The sequence below is a fragment of the Vulpes lagopus genome, chromosome 19 (genome assembly GCF_018345385.1).
Source record: "Vulpes lagopus strain Blue_001 chromosome 19, ASM1834538v1, whole genome shotgun sequence".
NCBI lineage: Eukaryota > Metazoa > Chordata > Mammalia > Carnivora > Canidae > Vulpes > Vulpes lagopus.
In genome coordinates, this window is record NC_054842.1 from 904,799 (window position 1) to 923,611 (window position 18,813).

At 41.5% G+C, this 18,813-nt stretch overlaps 1 protein-coding gene across 5 annotated transcripts in view; it reads left to right on the forward strand.

Annotated features, from left to right (window-relative positions):
* The window catches only part of SYNDIG1 (synapse differentiation inducing 1), a 186,040-nt gene that overhangs the window by 66,474 nt on the left and 100,753 nt on the right, over nucleotides 1-18,813 (forward strand). For 4 of the 5 annotated variants that reach the window (XM_041734632.1, XM_041734633.1, XM_041734635.1 and 1 more), the window contains one exon: nucleotides 17,694-18,252. In XM_041734632.1, the coding sequence (XP_041590566.1) occupies nucleotides 17,773-18,252 (480 nt within the window). In that variant the 5' untranslated portion in view covers nucleotides 17,694-17,772. Of the gene's footprint in view, nucleotides 1-6,348; nucleotides 6,435-17,693; nucleotides 18,253-18,813 lie in introns of those variants that run through there. The other variant, XM_041734634.1, reaches the window with a different exon arrangement.

Below are 18,813 nucleotides of genomic sequence, written 5' to 3' on the forward strand. Positions count from 1 at the left end.
AATTCGCAGAGGTGAAGTCACCCTAGCATGCTCCAGAAATAATGGGTTACCCACAAGAATTTTAGAGACAAGAATAACTTCAAGGCTTTCTGTCTCTCTCACTCACTGGTGGGAAGGAAGACTTCTTGCTTGAGCATGTATCCACATTCACAGTCTTCTCACTGAATTCTTCGACACCACATGTGTAGCCTCTACATCTCCAAACCATAGAGTGGTGTGTGTGTGTTGGGGAAGGGGGTGTCACTGCGGTTGACTGTAATGGCAGTGATTTTTGGTGGTGGTAGTGGTAATGGTGGTATGGGAGGGGTTATGGAATTAGTCGACTTTTTCTGTGAAATGCCAGATAAATATTTTAGGGTTTGCAAACCATATGGCCTCTGCACAACTACTCAACTTTGCCTTTCTAGTGCAGAATAGCCATAGGCATATATGAACGAATGGATGTGGGTGTGGTTCAGTAAAATTTTATTTGTGGACACTGACATTTTAATTTCTTATGGTTTTCATGTGTCTTGGAATATACTTCTTTTCTTCAACCACTTAAAAATGTAAAAAGCATTCTTAGCCTATGAACCATACAAACGTGTGTGCTGGATGTGTCCTGTGGGCTACAGTTTGCCAATTCTTGGTGGTAGTATTAGTGTTGAGGATGATGATGATGATGGTGGTGATGGTGGTTATGATGATAGTGGTGGTGATAAAGATGGTGAAGTCTTAGTGAAGGTAAGGAAGGTAGAGGTGGTCATGGCGGTGATGGAGATGATGGTGGTCAAAATGGTGGTGGTGGTGATGGTCGTGATGATGATGATGGTGGTAGTGGTGGTGGTGATGGTAGTGATGGAGATGATGGTGGTGGTGATGGTGGTGGCAGTGATGATGGTGATGGTAGGGGTCATGAGTGTAGCAATGATGGAGATGATGGTGGTGGTAATGGTGGTGGTGATGATGATAATGGTGGTGGTGTTGATTTTTTAGTAATGGAGGTGGTGGTGGTGGTCGTGGTGGTGGTGAAGGCAGTGGTAGTGATTGTAGGATGATGACATTACTAAAGGTGATGAGTGTGATAGAACTGGTAGAGGTGGACATGTAGGTGCTATTGGTGAGGAAGCCACCTTCCTTTAACATATTCCTTAAAACTGAGATGGAGACCCACAAAGCTAAAGCAAGTTGGCATAGCTTTTATAGGCAACAAGAACCCTAATACGCAGGTTTTCTCATTTCCAGTATCACAGCATTTCTTCTGCACTTCCCTGATTATTAATGAACCAGATTTAGAATTCCTGCAGACTCTTCCTTGGCGGTACTGTGACAAAGCCTTACTTACTAGTAGACATTTGGATTGGCCTTGTGTACAGGAAGTCCCAGGTCACCAAAAGTGATAAGTTCCATGGTACAGCATTCTGCAATTGTAATGTGCCATTTAAATGTTAAATAACAATAACTGATCTGGCTCTGAATGCTTCATTAACTGTTTCCACTGCCAAATCACAGGCTTTTCTATGTGTTCTGCCAAAGGCAAATTTTAATTGTTTTAATGAGGATTTGCAAGCAGCTCTTTTCTCTCAACACTTGGGCACTGGCAGAAACACATACATCATTTGCTTAGCAGGAGGGAAGTATTTCTGTTTATACAAAAGGTATCTAACAGTGTTGGGGTGTAGGGAAGACCCAGCACCTGGTGCCCTAATGGTTTCCTTAATTGAGCTGTATGAGAAGGGATTAGAAGTGTTAGAAGCAATCTATGCCTGTCAGACATCCGAAGCATCCTGGCTTAATCTGCTAATTAGTTAATTTTCCACATCAGTTGCATAGTTTGCTCTGTTTCTACTTGGAGATGCTGCTCCTAAAAGTTGTTTTATGTATTAAATGTAACTGTTACTACACAAAATCTTTGGCATATGAGGTTGTTAATCAGCTGCAGAGGTACAGATATTAGATGCTACTTTGTAAAAACACTCCACACTAAGCAAATCCTAAACTCAACAGTACAGATCTTTAAATCTTCCTGTGGGAGGGGAATGTGGAGGGGGGAGGGGGCAGGAGACAGAATTATTCTAGAATTGTTACAGACTCAGGAAAAAAAAAGTGAGACAGAGTACTTCCATTTGTCCTCTGTGTCCATGCCTTTGTTTGGAAATCACTATACTTACAATATTGGTTCTCAAAACTTACATTTTATTTTTTCTAGTTATTTCCTAAGAGCAAAGCATCAATTAAACATTAGAGACAAGTTTGAGAAAAATGCAACCTGTAATGTATAATCCCAATTTCTCCATGTGTAATTCTACCGTATTCATAATGTATAATTCCTCGTGGAGCATGCTAGGATTCTTTAAAAATGATGTATGTTGTAAGGGGTAGAAGCAGATAGAACATAAAATTGCTCAGATCCTGTTCATAGTGGCGGCTTTGGCTGCAGCATGGGCTGCCTTATTCTGACTTGAAACTCAGATCTACAAAAGCTATAGAGGAGTTTCTCTATTCGAGTGTCTGCATGTTCTATTTCACAGGGAGGAGGCAGGCTCAGTCCGCAGTGTCTTCTCCATCAGCAGGTCACGTGGCCTGCCTGCCAGTGAGGCTTCTCTGGTCCAGCTAATGTTTGAGATACCCCGCCTCTGCTTCCAAACATCTATGTTGTCTGTCACTCTGTGTTCCCAGCCATATGTGAAATGCCTTTTCCTCACTCCAGAGGTGCAGGCTGAGGGTTTGTTTTGCTTTGTTTTTTTTTTTTTTTTTTTTTTTTTTTTTAATGATAGTCATACAGAGAGAGAGAGGCAAAGACACAGGCAGAGGGAGAAGCAGGCTCCAAGCACCGGGAGCCCGACGTGGGACTCGATCCCGAGTCTCCAGGATCGCGCCCTGGGCCAAAGGCAGGCGCCAAACCGCTGCGCCACCCAGGGATCCCCTGTTTTGTTTTTAAGACACTTTCAATCTCATGATATATTTGCTGGAAGAAGAATGTACTCTTTTATCAACCATTCAACAAAAGAGATCAATCATTTGATTGATGGAATATACTTCTTTTCTTCAACCACTTAAAAATGTAAAAGTTAGCTCCCTGTAACACAGGACTCTAGTGGTAACAACCATCCCCCAGTGGAAGTAGTAAACAAAATGCAGTATATCCCTCAAATGGATTATTATTCAGCCATAAAAAGGAGTGAAGTTCTGATACATACAACAACATGAAAAGCATTATGTGAAGTGGAAGAAGGAAGACATAAATACCATATGTTGTATGATTCCATTTATATGAAATTTCCATAATAATCAAATCCATAGAGGCAGAAGGTAGATCAGTGGTTGGCAGGGGCTGTGGGAGGGAGGAATGGGAGTGACTACTCACTGGATATGAAATGATGAAAATGTTCTGGAATTAGATAACAGTGAGGGTTGCACAATTCTGCGAATATCCTACAACTCTCAGAATTGTGCACTTCAAAAATTAGGTGAGTTTTATAGTGTGTGATATATCTGAATAATGCTGCTATTTTTTTGAATGAATAAAACTACTAGTGATAACAAAAGAGAGCAGCAGAATTGTAATCCTCCTGAAATACTGCATACCTTTCAGATGTGAGAGCAGATGGTGAGGGCCTTCAGTCTGCAGTCTTCCCAGCTTCTCAGGTGATGTGTCACTGTGACTCTAGCTGAGTGAGGAGACCAATACACCTGGGTTCAAATTCCACCCATTCCTCTCCTTCACTGACATATCCTCTCTGGTTGTATTTAGATCATTCACTGTGAGGATTGATGACCTTGTAGAATATGAAGGATACCACCAGAGACATGGTCTCTGAATCCCTGAGGCCATTGGGGGCATTCATCTTCTTTATCTTATTTTATTTTTTACTTTTTAAATTTTTGGGGGGCATTTATCTTCTTGACAAAGAGTTGACGAATCAGTCTTAACCTTGTGTGTGAGAGGCCAGAAAACCTAATTGATTCCCAACTCATGAGAGAATCCATCTTTTAGAGGTCAGGCTTACAATATCCTACCTGAGACTGTTCTCAGTAGCCAGATTGCAAATTTATCAATTAGCAGTGAGGAATCCCTCTCTTGGGGACCAAGAACACGAGGCCTGTGGGAATGATCCCACACACCCCATCCCTGTAATAAGGCGGCTTCTGATTTTTCAAAGAGAATTGACTTTCATAAGTCTATTTTTAATTTTGGTTTTAAAACATGTTCATCCAAACCAGCATGGTACCCTTTGCTCTGGCTGGCCTAGGAGGGCTTCCATCTCTTTAGGTGGCTTCTGTTTGGGTATGTAAAGGCAAATAGGTACCTCTTCTGCAAGTCCTGACAAGGAAATGAGCTCAGCCATTCAATAATATCATAGACTTGTGAGCTTGTAGAATACAAAGTGGCTCATTTGGTTCTCTTGTCTCTACAGAAGTGATGGCAGCACCTCAAAGGCTTGTTGGACAATACTCTGATGCCTTAGATTTCTTCCCCAAGAAACAGGCCCCAAGATAAGAATTCAAGAGGACCAGTAGAGGAGAGTGGAAGTGAGACAGGAATGGAAAGTGCCAAAAAATGGTGCATTGCACATCAAGATAACCCCTCGGCTACTGGGCGAACAGGCCTGCTAGGGCCTTGAGAGAGTGTGCAGGACACCTGCCTCAGACTGTCCCACCAAGAGACAAAGATGCTGAGTATTCATCCATCAACTTCCCATCTGTCATCAGTTGACACTGCACCATAGGCTTTAATTCCTCCGACGTGGCCTGTGATAGCCAAAATGGGGTCATCAGCTCTGGAATGATGGGAACCAGGGCATGGGCAGGGGAACCCATGGATTTAGCTCATCTAGTAAATGTGAACTCATCATCATCCCACCAATATTCCCAAATCCATCCTTCACCCATTGTTTCCTACTTTGGCAATAGCCTCTCAGTCCACCAGGGGTCTGGGCCAGAGGGAGAGGTGCTTCATCCCCACATTCCCCACTCCTTTGCCTCATTGTACATATCCAAGGAAGCAGTCAGGCCTGTTGACTCTGCCTCCGACATACTTCCAGAACTGCATACATCTCTCCATTCATGGCCCTTTCTGAGGTCACCAGCCCCTCAGCTGGGATTCCTGCTTCCAGCCAGCTCAGATACACCTCCAGGGCTTCCGTCTCCATCCCACATCTCACTAGCTGCCTAAGGTTGTCAGGATAGGTTCCAGTGCTCCTGCCACCATCCTCACCCTCTTGTCTCTTCCAACCCTTGCTCCATTCAGTTGCACTGCCTTCTGTCCTGCTGGTTCCTTGCCTCCAGCCCCAAAGCATTTGACACCAGGAACACATCTCCCTTTTCTCTCTGCCTTGACCCCCTAACTCCTCCTCACCATTCAGGTCTTAACCTTTAATGACAGCTCCACAGGAGTCTTTTTCTAAATCCTCAGCCTGGGTTACTGCACCCAGTTTCTTGTGTATTCTCTAAAGGCAGGCTTGTCCTTGCCTAGAGCACTGGGTACAGTTTAGTGCTTATTCACAGACAGTCTTTCTCCTGTGCCCACTAAATGCCTGTCAGGTTACATGGAAATGCCTGGTACATGCTCACCATATGCTAGGTGCTAAATACATGCTGACCTCCTTCTTCCCTGGTTTTGGGGGAGGGAATTCAAATTCCATTTTGAAGCTTTTCAAGGCCACCTATGCTCAGGATATCATCTGCTCTGGACAGCTGGCTTCCGTCCACCCCACCCCCAGAGCCTGATTCTCCAACCTCAGACACTGAGAGATCATTGTTGCTTCGGATGGCAAGTGTTTGCTGGTCCAGCTTAGAAAGCCTTCAGCATCCAGACTCATAGGAAAACAGTGCTTCTATTATCTGTAGGCATCATTTATCTTTAATTAAAATAGGGATGGGATGGGATGGGATGGGAATCATTACCTGCTTGGGAGAAGGATTCATGTAGTTTGCTGGTTTATTGCTGACTTATGTGCAAAAACTTTCTAGAGGAGAACAGAATGCTTGCTCTCTGTGCCAAGGGAAGTTCTAGGAAAATATGAGATGAAAATTGAACCCTCATCACCAAATGTGTGGAAATATGCTTTCCCCCATACGATATAGAATTTCTGGCTGCAATAACTTCTTAAGTGAAAAGATTATATAAAAACCAAGAAAAGCCATAGCATTCAATAACTGAGTGTAAGACAGATGAGTTCTTAAAATACCCACCTCTTAGGTTAGCTGCTCTATAGGTAATTTCTCTCAATGGATAAAGAAGAACATTTTGTTTCCATCAGTGAAGTTCTTGTCACATGTATTTGAGGGCTCTGTTGCAGCCTCCTTTGACAAAACATCATTAGTTATTTGTCAAGCCCTTGTGGACCGGATGGATGGTCCTGGACTCATCTTCAGGATTGCAAGGATGGTGGGACTGTGAATCTCTGACCTGGAAGAGCTCACAGAACAGCTGAGGCAAGGCCCTGTCCAAGGTGAATCACAGGGTGGGCATTGTGGGCGATCTCACAGAGGTCTGACCTGGACAATGACCCGTTGGGGAGGTGATGTGTGGCAAAGACCACTTGTGGAGTTAGCAGGAATCCAGGGAGAGGAGAGCAGGGACTGGAGGGGGTGACAAGGCCCAGTGAGCTTAATACCTGCAGAGGCCAGGTCAGAGCATAAATCTGCCTTCAGGAAAGTGAGACATGGGACATCAGGCCTCACAGTCTACTCTGAAGCCTGGTGTATGGACAGTAGATCCACATGAGCCTCCCAGAAGAGGAGCCATCATCACAGGTCTCAGTGCAATCCCAACCCTCACACCAACAGTGGGGAAGGACTTAGTGAGCAATAGTATTTGTCAACACAGAGAGCACCATTCACAATGTGTGTACAAAGATGAGCCAATATAAACACATTTTGGAGATTTTTCATAAACATCCCCACTCACAGTGTCTTTTGAAAAATTAGAAGTGGTAGCATAGAAACACACGTTGGCAGGGACAGAGACAGCAGGTATCAGGAGCCTGCAGCTGTCCTGAGACAGACAGCATTTCCTGCCTGGCCTGGGAGACCTTGGTCTGGCCACCAGCTGAGGACAGTTTTCTAGGCAGCCTGCATCTGAGGGGTATCTCTGAGGTCTGACCACAGAACTAGTGACTGCAGGCAGCAGAGGGAGGAGTAAACAGTTAAGAGTGTCTTCTAAACTTGGAGGGATGAGCTCTGTGGAGAGTGATTTTGAAAGTCGGTTTATTGGCAACAGAATCAAACATCAAGCAAACAGACAAAAAACAGCAACAAAATGGTCCAGGGGGATCAAGAACTCTACCCTGAGCAGTGCTCCCAATTTTTGTGCCCCACCTCTCTTCCTCATTATTACCCATTTTGGCTGTTCTTTCTTCCTAGGTGGCTCCTCTATCTGGGAGGGTATTCACAACTATTTTTACATGAATTATTCAGAAACAGTTTTGGGCAAATCCTTGTCTTTTTGACCTGAGTAGCAATAGGAGTTGGGACCAGCTTTGTTGCCTTCACCGGCTCACTCGGTGAGCCCCAGTCTGCATCCAGACAAGTGAATGAGCTGCAGTCAGTACTCAGCTTGTGATCCTCAGAGACCTCCCTTAGCAAAAAAGGCTGCTGGCTGCCCTGTCTGTTGGGAGTGGGGGCGACCCAGGGATCCAGCTCAGTGCTCCTGGGTCATGGGGGCTGTGCAGTGAGCACTGTGCCCCTGGCCCTGGAGCTTTCCCAGGACTTCAGGGAGACAGCCCCAGGACACACAGCCACCTCAGTGTAGAAACCCTGTATGTTATTTGCAAACCTAGCTGAACAGAGTCTTTTGAAAAGTGGAAAACCACCCACAACTGGGAGAATGGTCATACACACCTGTGTTGTGCAGACACCCCCAAGCAGGAACTCTTCAGTTAAATAGGAAGGACACACGGAGCACTTGGGTGGCTCAGTCAGTTAAGCATCTGCCTTCAAGTCAGTTCATGATCTCAGGTCTTGGGATTGAGCCCTGCCTTGGGCTCTCTGCTCAGTGGGGAGTCTGTTTCTCTCTCTCCCTCTGTGCTTTTTTTTTTTCTCTCTCTCAAATAAATAAATAAAATCTTCAAAGAAAATAGGAAGGACTCACTATGAGAAGTGAATGCTTTCGGCAAGGTCTCTGGGCCCCTCCGGGAGGCCTCATCATCTGCTCTGACAGCAGCAGCACAGGAGCTGGGGGTTAAGAATCCTCAGGCCACTGATATCACTACTCCTATTGCCTCTTTATGATCAGTTTGTCAAGGGGATGAAATAACGCAAAATCCAGGAATCATAATCAGTGATACCCAGATTCATGCCACCCTGAGGGTTTCTGCAAGACATTGGCCCCTCCCCATTGCCCTGAGGCCTGCTGAACATGCGTAGAGTGAGTGCGCTGTGCATCAGAGCCAGACCACCAGTGTTGGTGCCCTTTATCCTGTACCCATCCTCCATGCTGTCCACAGACCCAGCTGCCTCCCTATTTATCACATTCCATTCAAGGGCCTTTCTTACACAATGCCCATTGCCAAAGTGAAGTTTATCTGTATATTGACATTCAAAATCCTCATAATAAAGCCCCTCATCCACCTTCAACTTAATCTCCTGGTTCTCCTCTGCCAGAATTGCTCCAATGCTACCTGCATGCATCCTGCCCCTCTGCCTGGCCTCATGCTCTTCCCTCTGGCTACATCTTTCTTATACATCTTCACCTGTTGGTTTCTTAAAGACTCTTTTTTATGGAAAACTTTAAACCTATGTGAAAGTAGAAAGAAGTGGAAAATGGACCCCATGTACCCATCAACCAACTTCTCTCATGATCAGCCCATGGCCAATCTTGTTTTCTCTGTATGCTGCTCACTCCTCCTCCCAAAACAGATGGCTTTTAAACAAGTCCCAAACATCACATCATTTATTAAGTCTGAAAATATTTCAATATGAACCTCTACAAGTAGATAGCTCTTTTTTTTTAGGTAGCTTTTTATTTTTATTTTTATTTTTTTTAGGTAGCTTTTTAAAATCCTCATCATATGCTTTCAAAAATTAACAATGCCTAAAAAAAATGACAAGAACTCCTTAGTGTCATCAAATATCTAGCCAGTGCTCTCATTCCTTCAATGTCTGTTATAGAAATGTATATGAATATTTGTATAAATATTGAGAGAACTTTATGTACAAATATGTTTGTGTGTATACATATTTACATATAAAAACATGTCAGTTCATTTGTTTAGATCCAAATAAGATTAATATATATAATTAGTTGCTATGTCTTCTAAGTCTCTTTAATTTATAGAATATCCACTGCACTCTCTCTCTGTTTCTTAATTCTTAACATTTTCTGATCATTCTTCCTGTAGAGCTGTCCACATTCTAGATTTTACTGATTGCATACAACAATGATGTCATTTGACATGTTCCCCTGTCCTCTGAATTTCCTATAATTGGTAGTTAGATATAGTGATTTGATTAAAATAAGGCTGTGCTTTGTTTCATTTTGCTTTGTTTGGCAAGAAGACTTTTGTGGGTGTTGACACAAAATGAACAAACCTTTTTAAAAATTTTAAAGAGAGAGTTAAGGAGTTTTATTGAAACCCAAGTGAGGACAGCTGCCTGGGATACATAATCTTCCCAAAGAAAAGAGTGCACCAAGGAAGGAACATTTGGCGCAGGGCTGTATATATTTGTTTGTTTATATAGATATGTATAAAGAGTTACAAGCTATCATGATGAAGGACATTCCAGAAAATTATATGTTTTTATTATGTGCATGGATGTAGGATTCTAATCTTACGGAACCAGGAAAGATTTTTTGTTTGTTTGTTTTTCTTATTTCTGTGTTTGAAATACTCCTTTTTGGTTATTTTTTTAAATGATACATATGTACAATGTGTACTCAGGACAGAAACAGAGCCCATGCTTTGAGGTTTTGCCAAGTCATTTTGACTTTGGTAACTTGGAGGTCAATGACTAGGTGTAAAATCCTCAACTCACGTTTTAGTGCCTTGAGTATCTTCAGGATCTCACTCTACTTGCTTCTGTGTTAAGCATTTTTATTGACAAGTCTAATGATAATCTGGTTTTCATATTCTTTTTAGGATTCAGGTTGTTTTGTTTTGTTTTAATTCCTGAATAACCAAAGGTGCTTTTATATTTGTTTGTTTTCCTTTAAAGGTTAGTAGATTTACTATAATTTATATTGGATTTGGTCATTTGGGTCAATTTTCCCAGGTACTTGGTGTACCCTTTCAACATTAATTACAGGAAAATTTTCTTAAATCATAGTTTTAGTACTTACTCTTACACATTGCTTATTTTCTTCTCTAAAGTGTCCTTTTATTTACATGTCCTGGTTTCTTTTTCTTTAGTCTATATTTGTTACTTTCTTTCAGAATGTTTTCAGCACTTCAAATGCAAACAGTGAAATGCAAATCTTTAGTTTTATGGTTTGATTCACTTTGGAATCTCTGCTCCCCCAAGATACAGAGTGTATGTATTACCTAAGTACTTTTCCCTTGCCCTCTCCATGGCAGAGCCCTTCCCACCCTGAGCCAAACAAGATTTCCTTTGCCTTGACAATACTTTGTTTGCTCTTGAATTTCATTTAAATTGACATATTCATGCATTTTTAATTTAACACGCTCTTATATTTTACATGTTATGTTTCTCTTGAGGTGTGACCCACTATGTCCCTTCTGATTTAGCCTTAATTTTTGAAATTTCTTTCTTTCTAATTCTTTCCCAAGTTCCTTTTGTATCTCTTTCTATTCTCAAATTACATTGCTTCTGATTTTTCCCCAGTTCTGATATATGTTGTTCTCTCATAGAATCTATCCTTTTCTCAGTTGCTTTTAGCTTATTTTGAAATATCAGATTCCAGTTTAACATTGGCATGACTTTCTGGTATGCTCATTACATCATGTGCCATCCTTAATGTCCCTCACCAGTTACCCCACCCCTCATTCACCTCTCCTCCAGCAACTCTCAGTTTGTTTCCTACAGTTCAGCATCTCTTATGGTTTGCCTTCTTCTCAAATTTCATCTTATTTTATTTTTCCTTCCTTTCCCCTATTTTCTTTCCCCTGTTTTGTTTCTTAAATTTCACATATGAGTGAAATCGTGTGGTATTTGTCTTTCTCTAACTGATTTATTTCACTTAGCATAATACCCTCTAGTCTTAACCACATTATTTTAAATGGCAAGATTTCGTTTGTTTTGAGGCTGAATAATATTCCATTGTAATACATACCACATCTTCTTTATCCATCTATTGATGGACATCTGGGATTTTTCCATATTTTGGCTATTGTTGACATGGCTGCTATAAACATTGGGGTGTATGTGCCCCTTCACATCACTATGTTTGTATCCTTTGGATAAATACCTAGTAGTGCAATTGCTGCATCATATCCATTTTCTCATCTGCCTGGTATTCATCCAAATTTGTGGACAGGAGGGTTCTTTAAGCAGTGGTACATTAGCAAGTACAAGGGAAGAGTAGCTGGGTATAATAGGCAGACACGTGGAGGCTCCTCCTCCCTCCACCTGCCAGCAATTATCAAAGCAGCAGGTGCAGCATGACTGGTGATGCCCTTCAACCAGCTTCCAGTGATGAACTCATAGAAACAGCCTCCAAGACTTTACCCAGGTAGTGAAATTGGGAGCTTGGCCATTAATGCACTCCAGAAAGAGTTTTGTCAACAGGAGGCAGCATCCAAGATATAGTCGAGGCTGTTTAAGCAAGATAAAGGGTCAAGTGAGAGGCAGCCACTGGATCTGGACCAAAAAAAAGGGGGGGGAAGTATTATTTGTCATAGAATATAACCAGTTTTATTATATAAATATATATCTGTTGTAAAAAGCCTGGGTAGAACAGCCGTCACTGGGTAAGACTCCAGAAAGCAGTGGCAAGGATGCTGGTAGATAACCCCAATGAGTAGCAGCATTTTCTGAGCTACTCAGCTCCAGCTGGCATAAGTCTGTTATCAGGTAAAAGAGGGTGGAAGTAAACACAGAGGAAATGAGCTAATAGGAATTATGAAGTGAAATACAATATATATATTAAGCTGGTCTGTATTTAAAGGGATATTGAAAGATGCTGCAAGTGATAAAAATAAGATTCCACTAATTTCAGCCTCTTTCATTCTTTTTTTTTATTGGAGTTCAATTTGCCAACATATAGTATAACACCCAATGCCCATCCAATCATGTGCCCTATTCAGTGCCCGTCACCCAGTCACCCCATCCCACCACCCACCTTTCCTTCCACTACCCCTTGTTTGTTTCCCAGAGTTAGGAGCCTCTCATGGTTTGTCTCCCTCTCTGATTATTCCCACTCAGTTCCCCTCCTTTCCATGATAATCCCTTTCACTATTTCTTATATTCTCCATCTGAATTAAACCATATGATGATTGTCCTTCTCTGATTGACTTACTTCACTCAGCATAATACCCTCCAGTTCTATCCACATCGAAGCAAGTGGTGGGTATTTGTCCTTTCTGATGCCTGAGTAATATTCCATTGTGTATATAGACCACACCTTCTTTATCCATTCATTTGTTGAAGGACGTTGTGGCTCCTTCCACAGTTGGGCTATTGTGGACATTGCTGTTATAGACATTGGGGTACAGGTGTCCCGGCGTTTCACTGCATCTGTACCTTTCAGGTAAATACCCAGTAGTACAATTGTACTAGGGTAGCTCTATTTTTAACTCTTTGAGGAACTCCACATAGTTTTCCAGAGTAGGTGTACCAGTCCACATTTCCACCAACAGTGCAAGAGGGTTCCCCCTTCTCCACATCCTTTCCAACATTTGTTATTTCCTGTCTTGTTAATTTTCACCATTCTCACTGGTGTGAGGTGGTATCTCATTGTGGGTTGTTTTTTTTTTTTTGTTTTTTTTTTTTTTTTTGCTTTCTTATTTAAAAAAAATTTTTATTGGAGTTCAAATTGCCAACATATAGCATAACACCCAGTGCTCATCCCACCAAGTGTCCCCCTCAGTGTCCACCACCCAGTCACCTTCTCATTGTGGTTTTAGTTTGTATTTCCCTGATGGCAAGTGATGCAAGCATTTTCTCATGTGCTTGTTGGCTCTGTGTATGTCTTCTTTGGAGAAATGTCTGTTCATGTCTTTTGTCCATTTCATGATTGGACTGTTTTTCTTGGGTGTTGAGTTGAATAAATTCTTTATAGGTCTTGGATACTAGCCCTTTATCTGATAGGTCATTTGCAAATGTCTTCTCCCATTCTGTAGGTTGTCTTTTAGTTTTGTTGACTGTTTCTTTTGCTGTGCAGAAGCTTTTTATCTTGAGTAAGTCTCAATAGTTCAGTTTGCTTTTGTTTCCCTTGGCTTCATAGATGTATTTTGCAAGAAGATATGGCCAACTTCAAAAAGGGTGTTGCCTGTGTTCTCCTCTAGGATTTTGATGGACTCTTGTCTCACATTTAGATCTTTCACCACTTTTGAGTTTATCTTTGTGTATGGTGTAAGAGAATGGTCTAGTTTCACTCTTCTGCACGTGGATGTCCAATTTTCCCAGCACCATTTATTGAAGAGACTGTCTTTTTTCCAGTGGATAGTTTTTCCTGCCTTGTCGAATATTAGTTGACCATAGAGTTGAGAACCCATTTCTGGGTTCTCTATTCTGTTCCAAAATTAATGGTTTAGCTTTCATTTGTCTGCTTTTGTGCCAGGACCACACTGTCTTGATGATCACAGCTTTGTAATACAGCTTGAAATCTGGCATTGTGATTTCCCCAGCTCTGGTTTTCTTTTTCAATATTACCCTCGCTATTTGGGGTCTTTTCTGATTCTACATAAATCTTAAGATGATTTGTTCCATTTCTCTGAAGAATGTCCATGATATTTTGATAGGGATTGCATTGAACGTGTAAATTGCCCTGGGTAGCATAGACATTTTCACAATATTAATTCTTCCAATCCATGAGCATGGAATATTTTTCCATCTCTTTGTGTCTTCCTCAAATTCTTTCAGAAGTGTTTTGTAGTTTTTCAGGTATAGATCCTTTACCTCTTTGGTTAGGTTTATTCCTAGGTATCTTATGCTTTGGGGTGCAATTGTAAATGGGATTGACTCCTTAATTTCTCTTTCTTCAGTCTCATTGTTAGTGTATAGAAACGCCACTGATTTCTGGGCATTGGTTTTGTATCCTGCCACACTGCCGAATTGCTGTATGAGTTCTAGCAATCTTGGAGGGAGTCTTTTGGTTTTTCTATGTACAGTATCATGTCATATGTGAAGAGGGAGAGTTTGACTTCTTCTTTTCCAATTTGAATGCCTTTTATTTCTTTTTGTTGTCTGATTTCAGCTTCTTTCATTCAAATGTAATCATAATTTATCATGCTCAAAGTTGGATAATTCACTCCATGAAGAAAACTAAGTTCTTTAATATATTTGAAGACTTTTTTAAAAGATATCAAATAATCCATCATACAATTGAGCTAACTTGTACAACAGGACAAAACTTTCACTATATGCTATAGAACAAAGAGCCTCAACTTTATGTTCAGAATAATCACTTGCTATGGTGTTAAAATGCAGATTCTGATTCAGTTATTCCAAGTGTATTGAAGGTTCCACCTTTCTAACAAACTTCCAGGTGGTGCTGATGCTGCCAGTACTCAGCTACTTTAGGTGTCAAATTTGTGGACAGCCCCTCAGAGACCTAAGCTGTGCCTGCCTCAAGATGCTGTAATATCAGATTCTCACTTGGGGTTTGTACAGCTCAAGGAGATCACTAAGTAGGGATTATTCTAATTACATAACACTTGAAACTTTATTTCAACAGTTCATTGTGTACTTGCTGCATACCAGGTGCTAGAAAGGGAAGAGATAATACTGGTCCTTTAGTCTCAAGGAGCTCCAGGACAGGAACAGGGGCAAGGGCTGGAGGAGGATGTTGACATTAACAGCTGTCATGTTTGCAGAGAAGGACGCAATAGGAGCCATAACAGAAACTGTAACACAGCGGCTGAGACACACCAAAAAAGGGGGAAGTCCTTCTGGCTGGGCAAGAGCCTGCTACTCCATTGAAGAGATGGGGTTTCAACAGATGCAATCACATGTCTTTTGTAAGATACTTAAAACAGATTTGAAGAGAAGGAGCTCAATCTGAGAAACCAAACTATGTGTCAAGAAGATTATGTTAGGTTTGGTAGTACATATGGCAATCACAAACCATATGAGGGGCCCAATTCTGACTGAGATCAACCCCGTGGCTTCTCTGTGGAAGGAGAAGATTAGAGAAGTTGAGGGTTTGGACCAGAAACACTTCAGTGAGCATATTGTCTAGCTTGGAAGATGAGCAGTCCCAGAGATGACGTTCAGACACAACGTTGTGCCTTGCATGTTACAGGAACTCAAAAGATCTTACCCAAATAGTTTAATTAATGGTTTAGCTCTCAGATTGTAAATGTGCCCCTGGAGCTAAGTATTTCTTAGTGCCACATCAGCAGAGGTGGCAGTGTGTTTTTTGACCTCTCTTAAATCTAACACAGTATCACATAAATAACACCCACCATCTCTCCGAACATATGCTGTAGTTTAATCATTTGTCAATTCTGCTAAAATGTTATTTTCCAGTTAGTTGCAAACGTGACCTCTTTATGTCTTGATTGGTCTGAAATTTTAAATTCTTGTAGCTATCACCAAATAAAGCAGTTATGATATCAGAAAAAAAAATTGAAATCTCATAGAAAACCAGGGTACTCAAAGTCCCTAAGATGGAATGTTTTTACATAATAGCTACTAACTTACAGAGAGGAAATACTTGAGGAAATTCATTCTTTTTGTTGTTAGGGAAAGTCTAAACATTTATAAATCTTGAGAAAAGGTACAGGTTGTCCTTAAATCATCATTAGGTTTTTTCCTTATAGGAAACTTATTCAAGTGCTTTTAAATTATTTTATTTAAAAAATTTTTAAAAATTTAAATATTTTTTATTATTTTATTATAGTTGACATACCATGTTAGTTTCATAGTGATTTGACAAATCTGTGCATTACTCAGTGCTCCCCATGATGAGTGGAGTCACCATCTGTCACCATACAGTGTTATTACTGTATTTTTCTTCCCTGTGACTTGTGTATTTTATAACTGGAAAATTGTAACTCCTAATCCCCAGGTCCACCCATGTTGTCATAAATGGCAAGATCTCATTCTTTTTTATGGCTGAGTCATATTCCAGTTTATATATATATATATATATATATACACACATATATATACATATACACACACACATGCGCACACATACCACATTCTTCTTTATCCACTCATCTATTGATGGATACTTGGATTGCTTCCATATCTTGCCTATTGTAAATAATGCTTCAATGGACATAGGACTGCATATACCTTTTTGAATTAGCATTTTCATTTTCTTCGGGTAAATAACCAGTAGCGGAATTACTGGATCATATGGCATTTTTATCTTTAATTTTTTTTGAGGAACCTCCATACTGTTTTCCACAGTGGCTACACCAATGTACATTCCCATGAATCGTGCATGAGGGTCCCCTTTTTCTTCACATCCTCACTAACACTTATTATTACTTGTCTTTTTGATCCTAGCTGTTTTGGCTGGTATGAGGTGATATGTCACCATTGTTTTGATTTGCATTTCTGTGATAATGAGTGATGTCGATCATCTTTCATGTGTCTGTTTACCATCTGTATGTCTTCTTTGAAAAAAATGTCTGTTTGGGTCCTCTGCCCATTTTTAAATCAGATTCCTGTGTGTTTTGTTTTGTTTGGTGTTGAGCTGTGTAAGTTCTGCATATATTTTGGACATGAACCTCTTATCAGATATATCACTTACAAATATCTTTTCCTATGTGGTAGATTGTCTTTTTGTTTGTTGGTGATTTCCTTGGCTGTGAAAGTAAATGCATTATCTCAAAAATCTTTGGTATCTTTTTCTTTATCCTTCTCCTTTTTTTTTTTTTTTTGGAACATTCAAAACCCTAGAAAATAACATAATCTAGGGAGAAACAATTTAGAGGGCCTCTTAATTGTATCTTATATATGTAGATGTTTCTCTAAGCTGTATACCATTAAGGCAGGGGAACTTCTAATTCAATACCTGGGGCTGTGTTGGAAGGCCAGGAGGCATATGTGAGCATTGAGCTAATTCTCATACATGCATTACAATGTACATGTGAGTGTTTCCTCAGTTTGGGAATTTGGTCTATCTATAGAACTAGTGGTGTGGGTTTTCCTGTCATTTATCTTCTAAATCTGTGTGGAACGTTATTTTAAACCCTTTCTTCTTGGGGGTGTGTTTTCTGTTTGAATGAATGGCCATGGGCCTGGGAAGAGTTGATCCCCATTACAGATTTACAGTCTTATTTTGCCTGTGGACTGACCCAAAGCTAATGTGATTGGATTTACCAGAGGGTTTCAAGATGTCTGCTGGTGATCACAGGTTTCTCTAGAGCTGCAGTGGTTCCAATTTCTGCAGTCTCCTTTATTTGGAAGAAAAACTTCACAGGGATTTGAGTAATCAATTTATGGGTTTTTTGACTGGCTGCCCTGATAGAGCCTTTTAAAAATTGGTAGAATAGATAGAACTAGAATATCATCTGGCTCCCCCAGCTTCTGTGCATATCGGCTGACTAGTACAAACTGAAACAGCAAGGATCTGGGTGTTTTGCTTTTTTACGGGTGTGATTTTCTTGTCTCATCTCTGTTTCCTCTTCCTCCAGGAAAAATGGGTCCCATGAGGCAAGTGTAACCCTGGAGTGTGACCGCCAGCTTGACGCCCAGTCAGGGAGAAGGAGCATCATGGATGGCATAATTGAACAGAAGAGCATGCTGGTGCACAGTAAAATCAGTGATGCTGGCAAGAGAAATGGCTTAATTAACACAAGAAACTTCATGGCTGAGAGCAGAGATGGCCTGGTGTCTGTTTACTCAGCACCACAGTACCAGAGCTGCCGGGTGGTGGGCAGTGCAGCACCAGCCAGCCTGGATGGCAGCAGGAATGAGCCGGTCCAGCAGCTGCTGGACCCCAACACACTTCAGCAGTCTGTGGAGTCCCATTTCCGGCCCAACATCATCCTCTACTCGGAGGGTGTGCTGCGCTCCTGGGGGGACGGCGTGGCTACTGACTGTTGCGAGACCACCTTCATTGAGGACCGGTCACCCACCAAAGAGAGTCTGGAGTACCCCGATGGGAAGTTCATCGACCTCTCAGCTGATGACATCAAAATCCACACCCTCTCCTATGACGTGGAGGAGGAGGAGGAATTCCAGGAGCTGGAGGTCAGAGGATGTGTTTGTCATCAGCCTTTGGGAACGCGGCCTGGGGATTGGGTGGGGACTCGTGAGGGTGCAAAATGCACTAGGGTGCAAAAATGCAGAGAACCTGAAGCAATGGGTAGGGGTTTCAGCCCATCCCAAGGTGATGGCCATGAGAATGGGGCTACTGGTGGACTAAAGGATTGTCAGGATGAGAAGCCAGTTGGGGATTCCAGCTAACACTGCCTATTTGGGAGAGAAGGGTCATTGGCAACAGTGATCAAGGTGAGAGGGGTGCACATGGTCCTAGGGCCACATGAGGCTGGAAAGGTGTGCATGGGGACAATTTGAGAAGTGTTTTCACTGCCATATTCAGTTTCCTTAATTTGGCATTCCAAAGTTTCTATTAAGGGATGCTTGGTATTGCTAAACCTGCTGGAAAAAATAATAGGAATGCTAGCCTAAAGGGAAGATGAGGTCAGTAGTTATAAGAGTTACTTCTTCGGTAGACTGGAGAGCAGGTAAGGGCATTTGGATTACCTGCTTTGAAACATACATGTTGGACACAGTATAACACAGCACAGC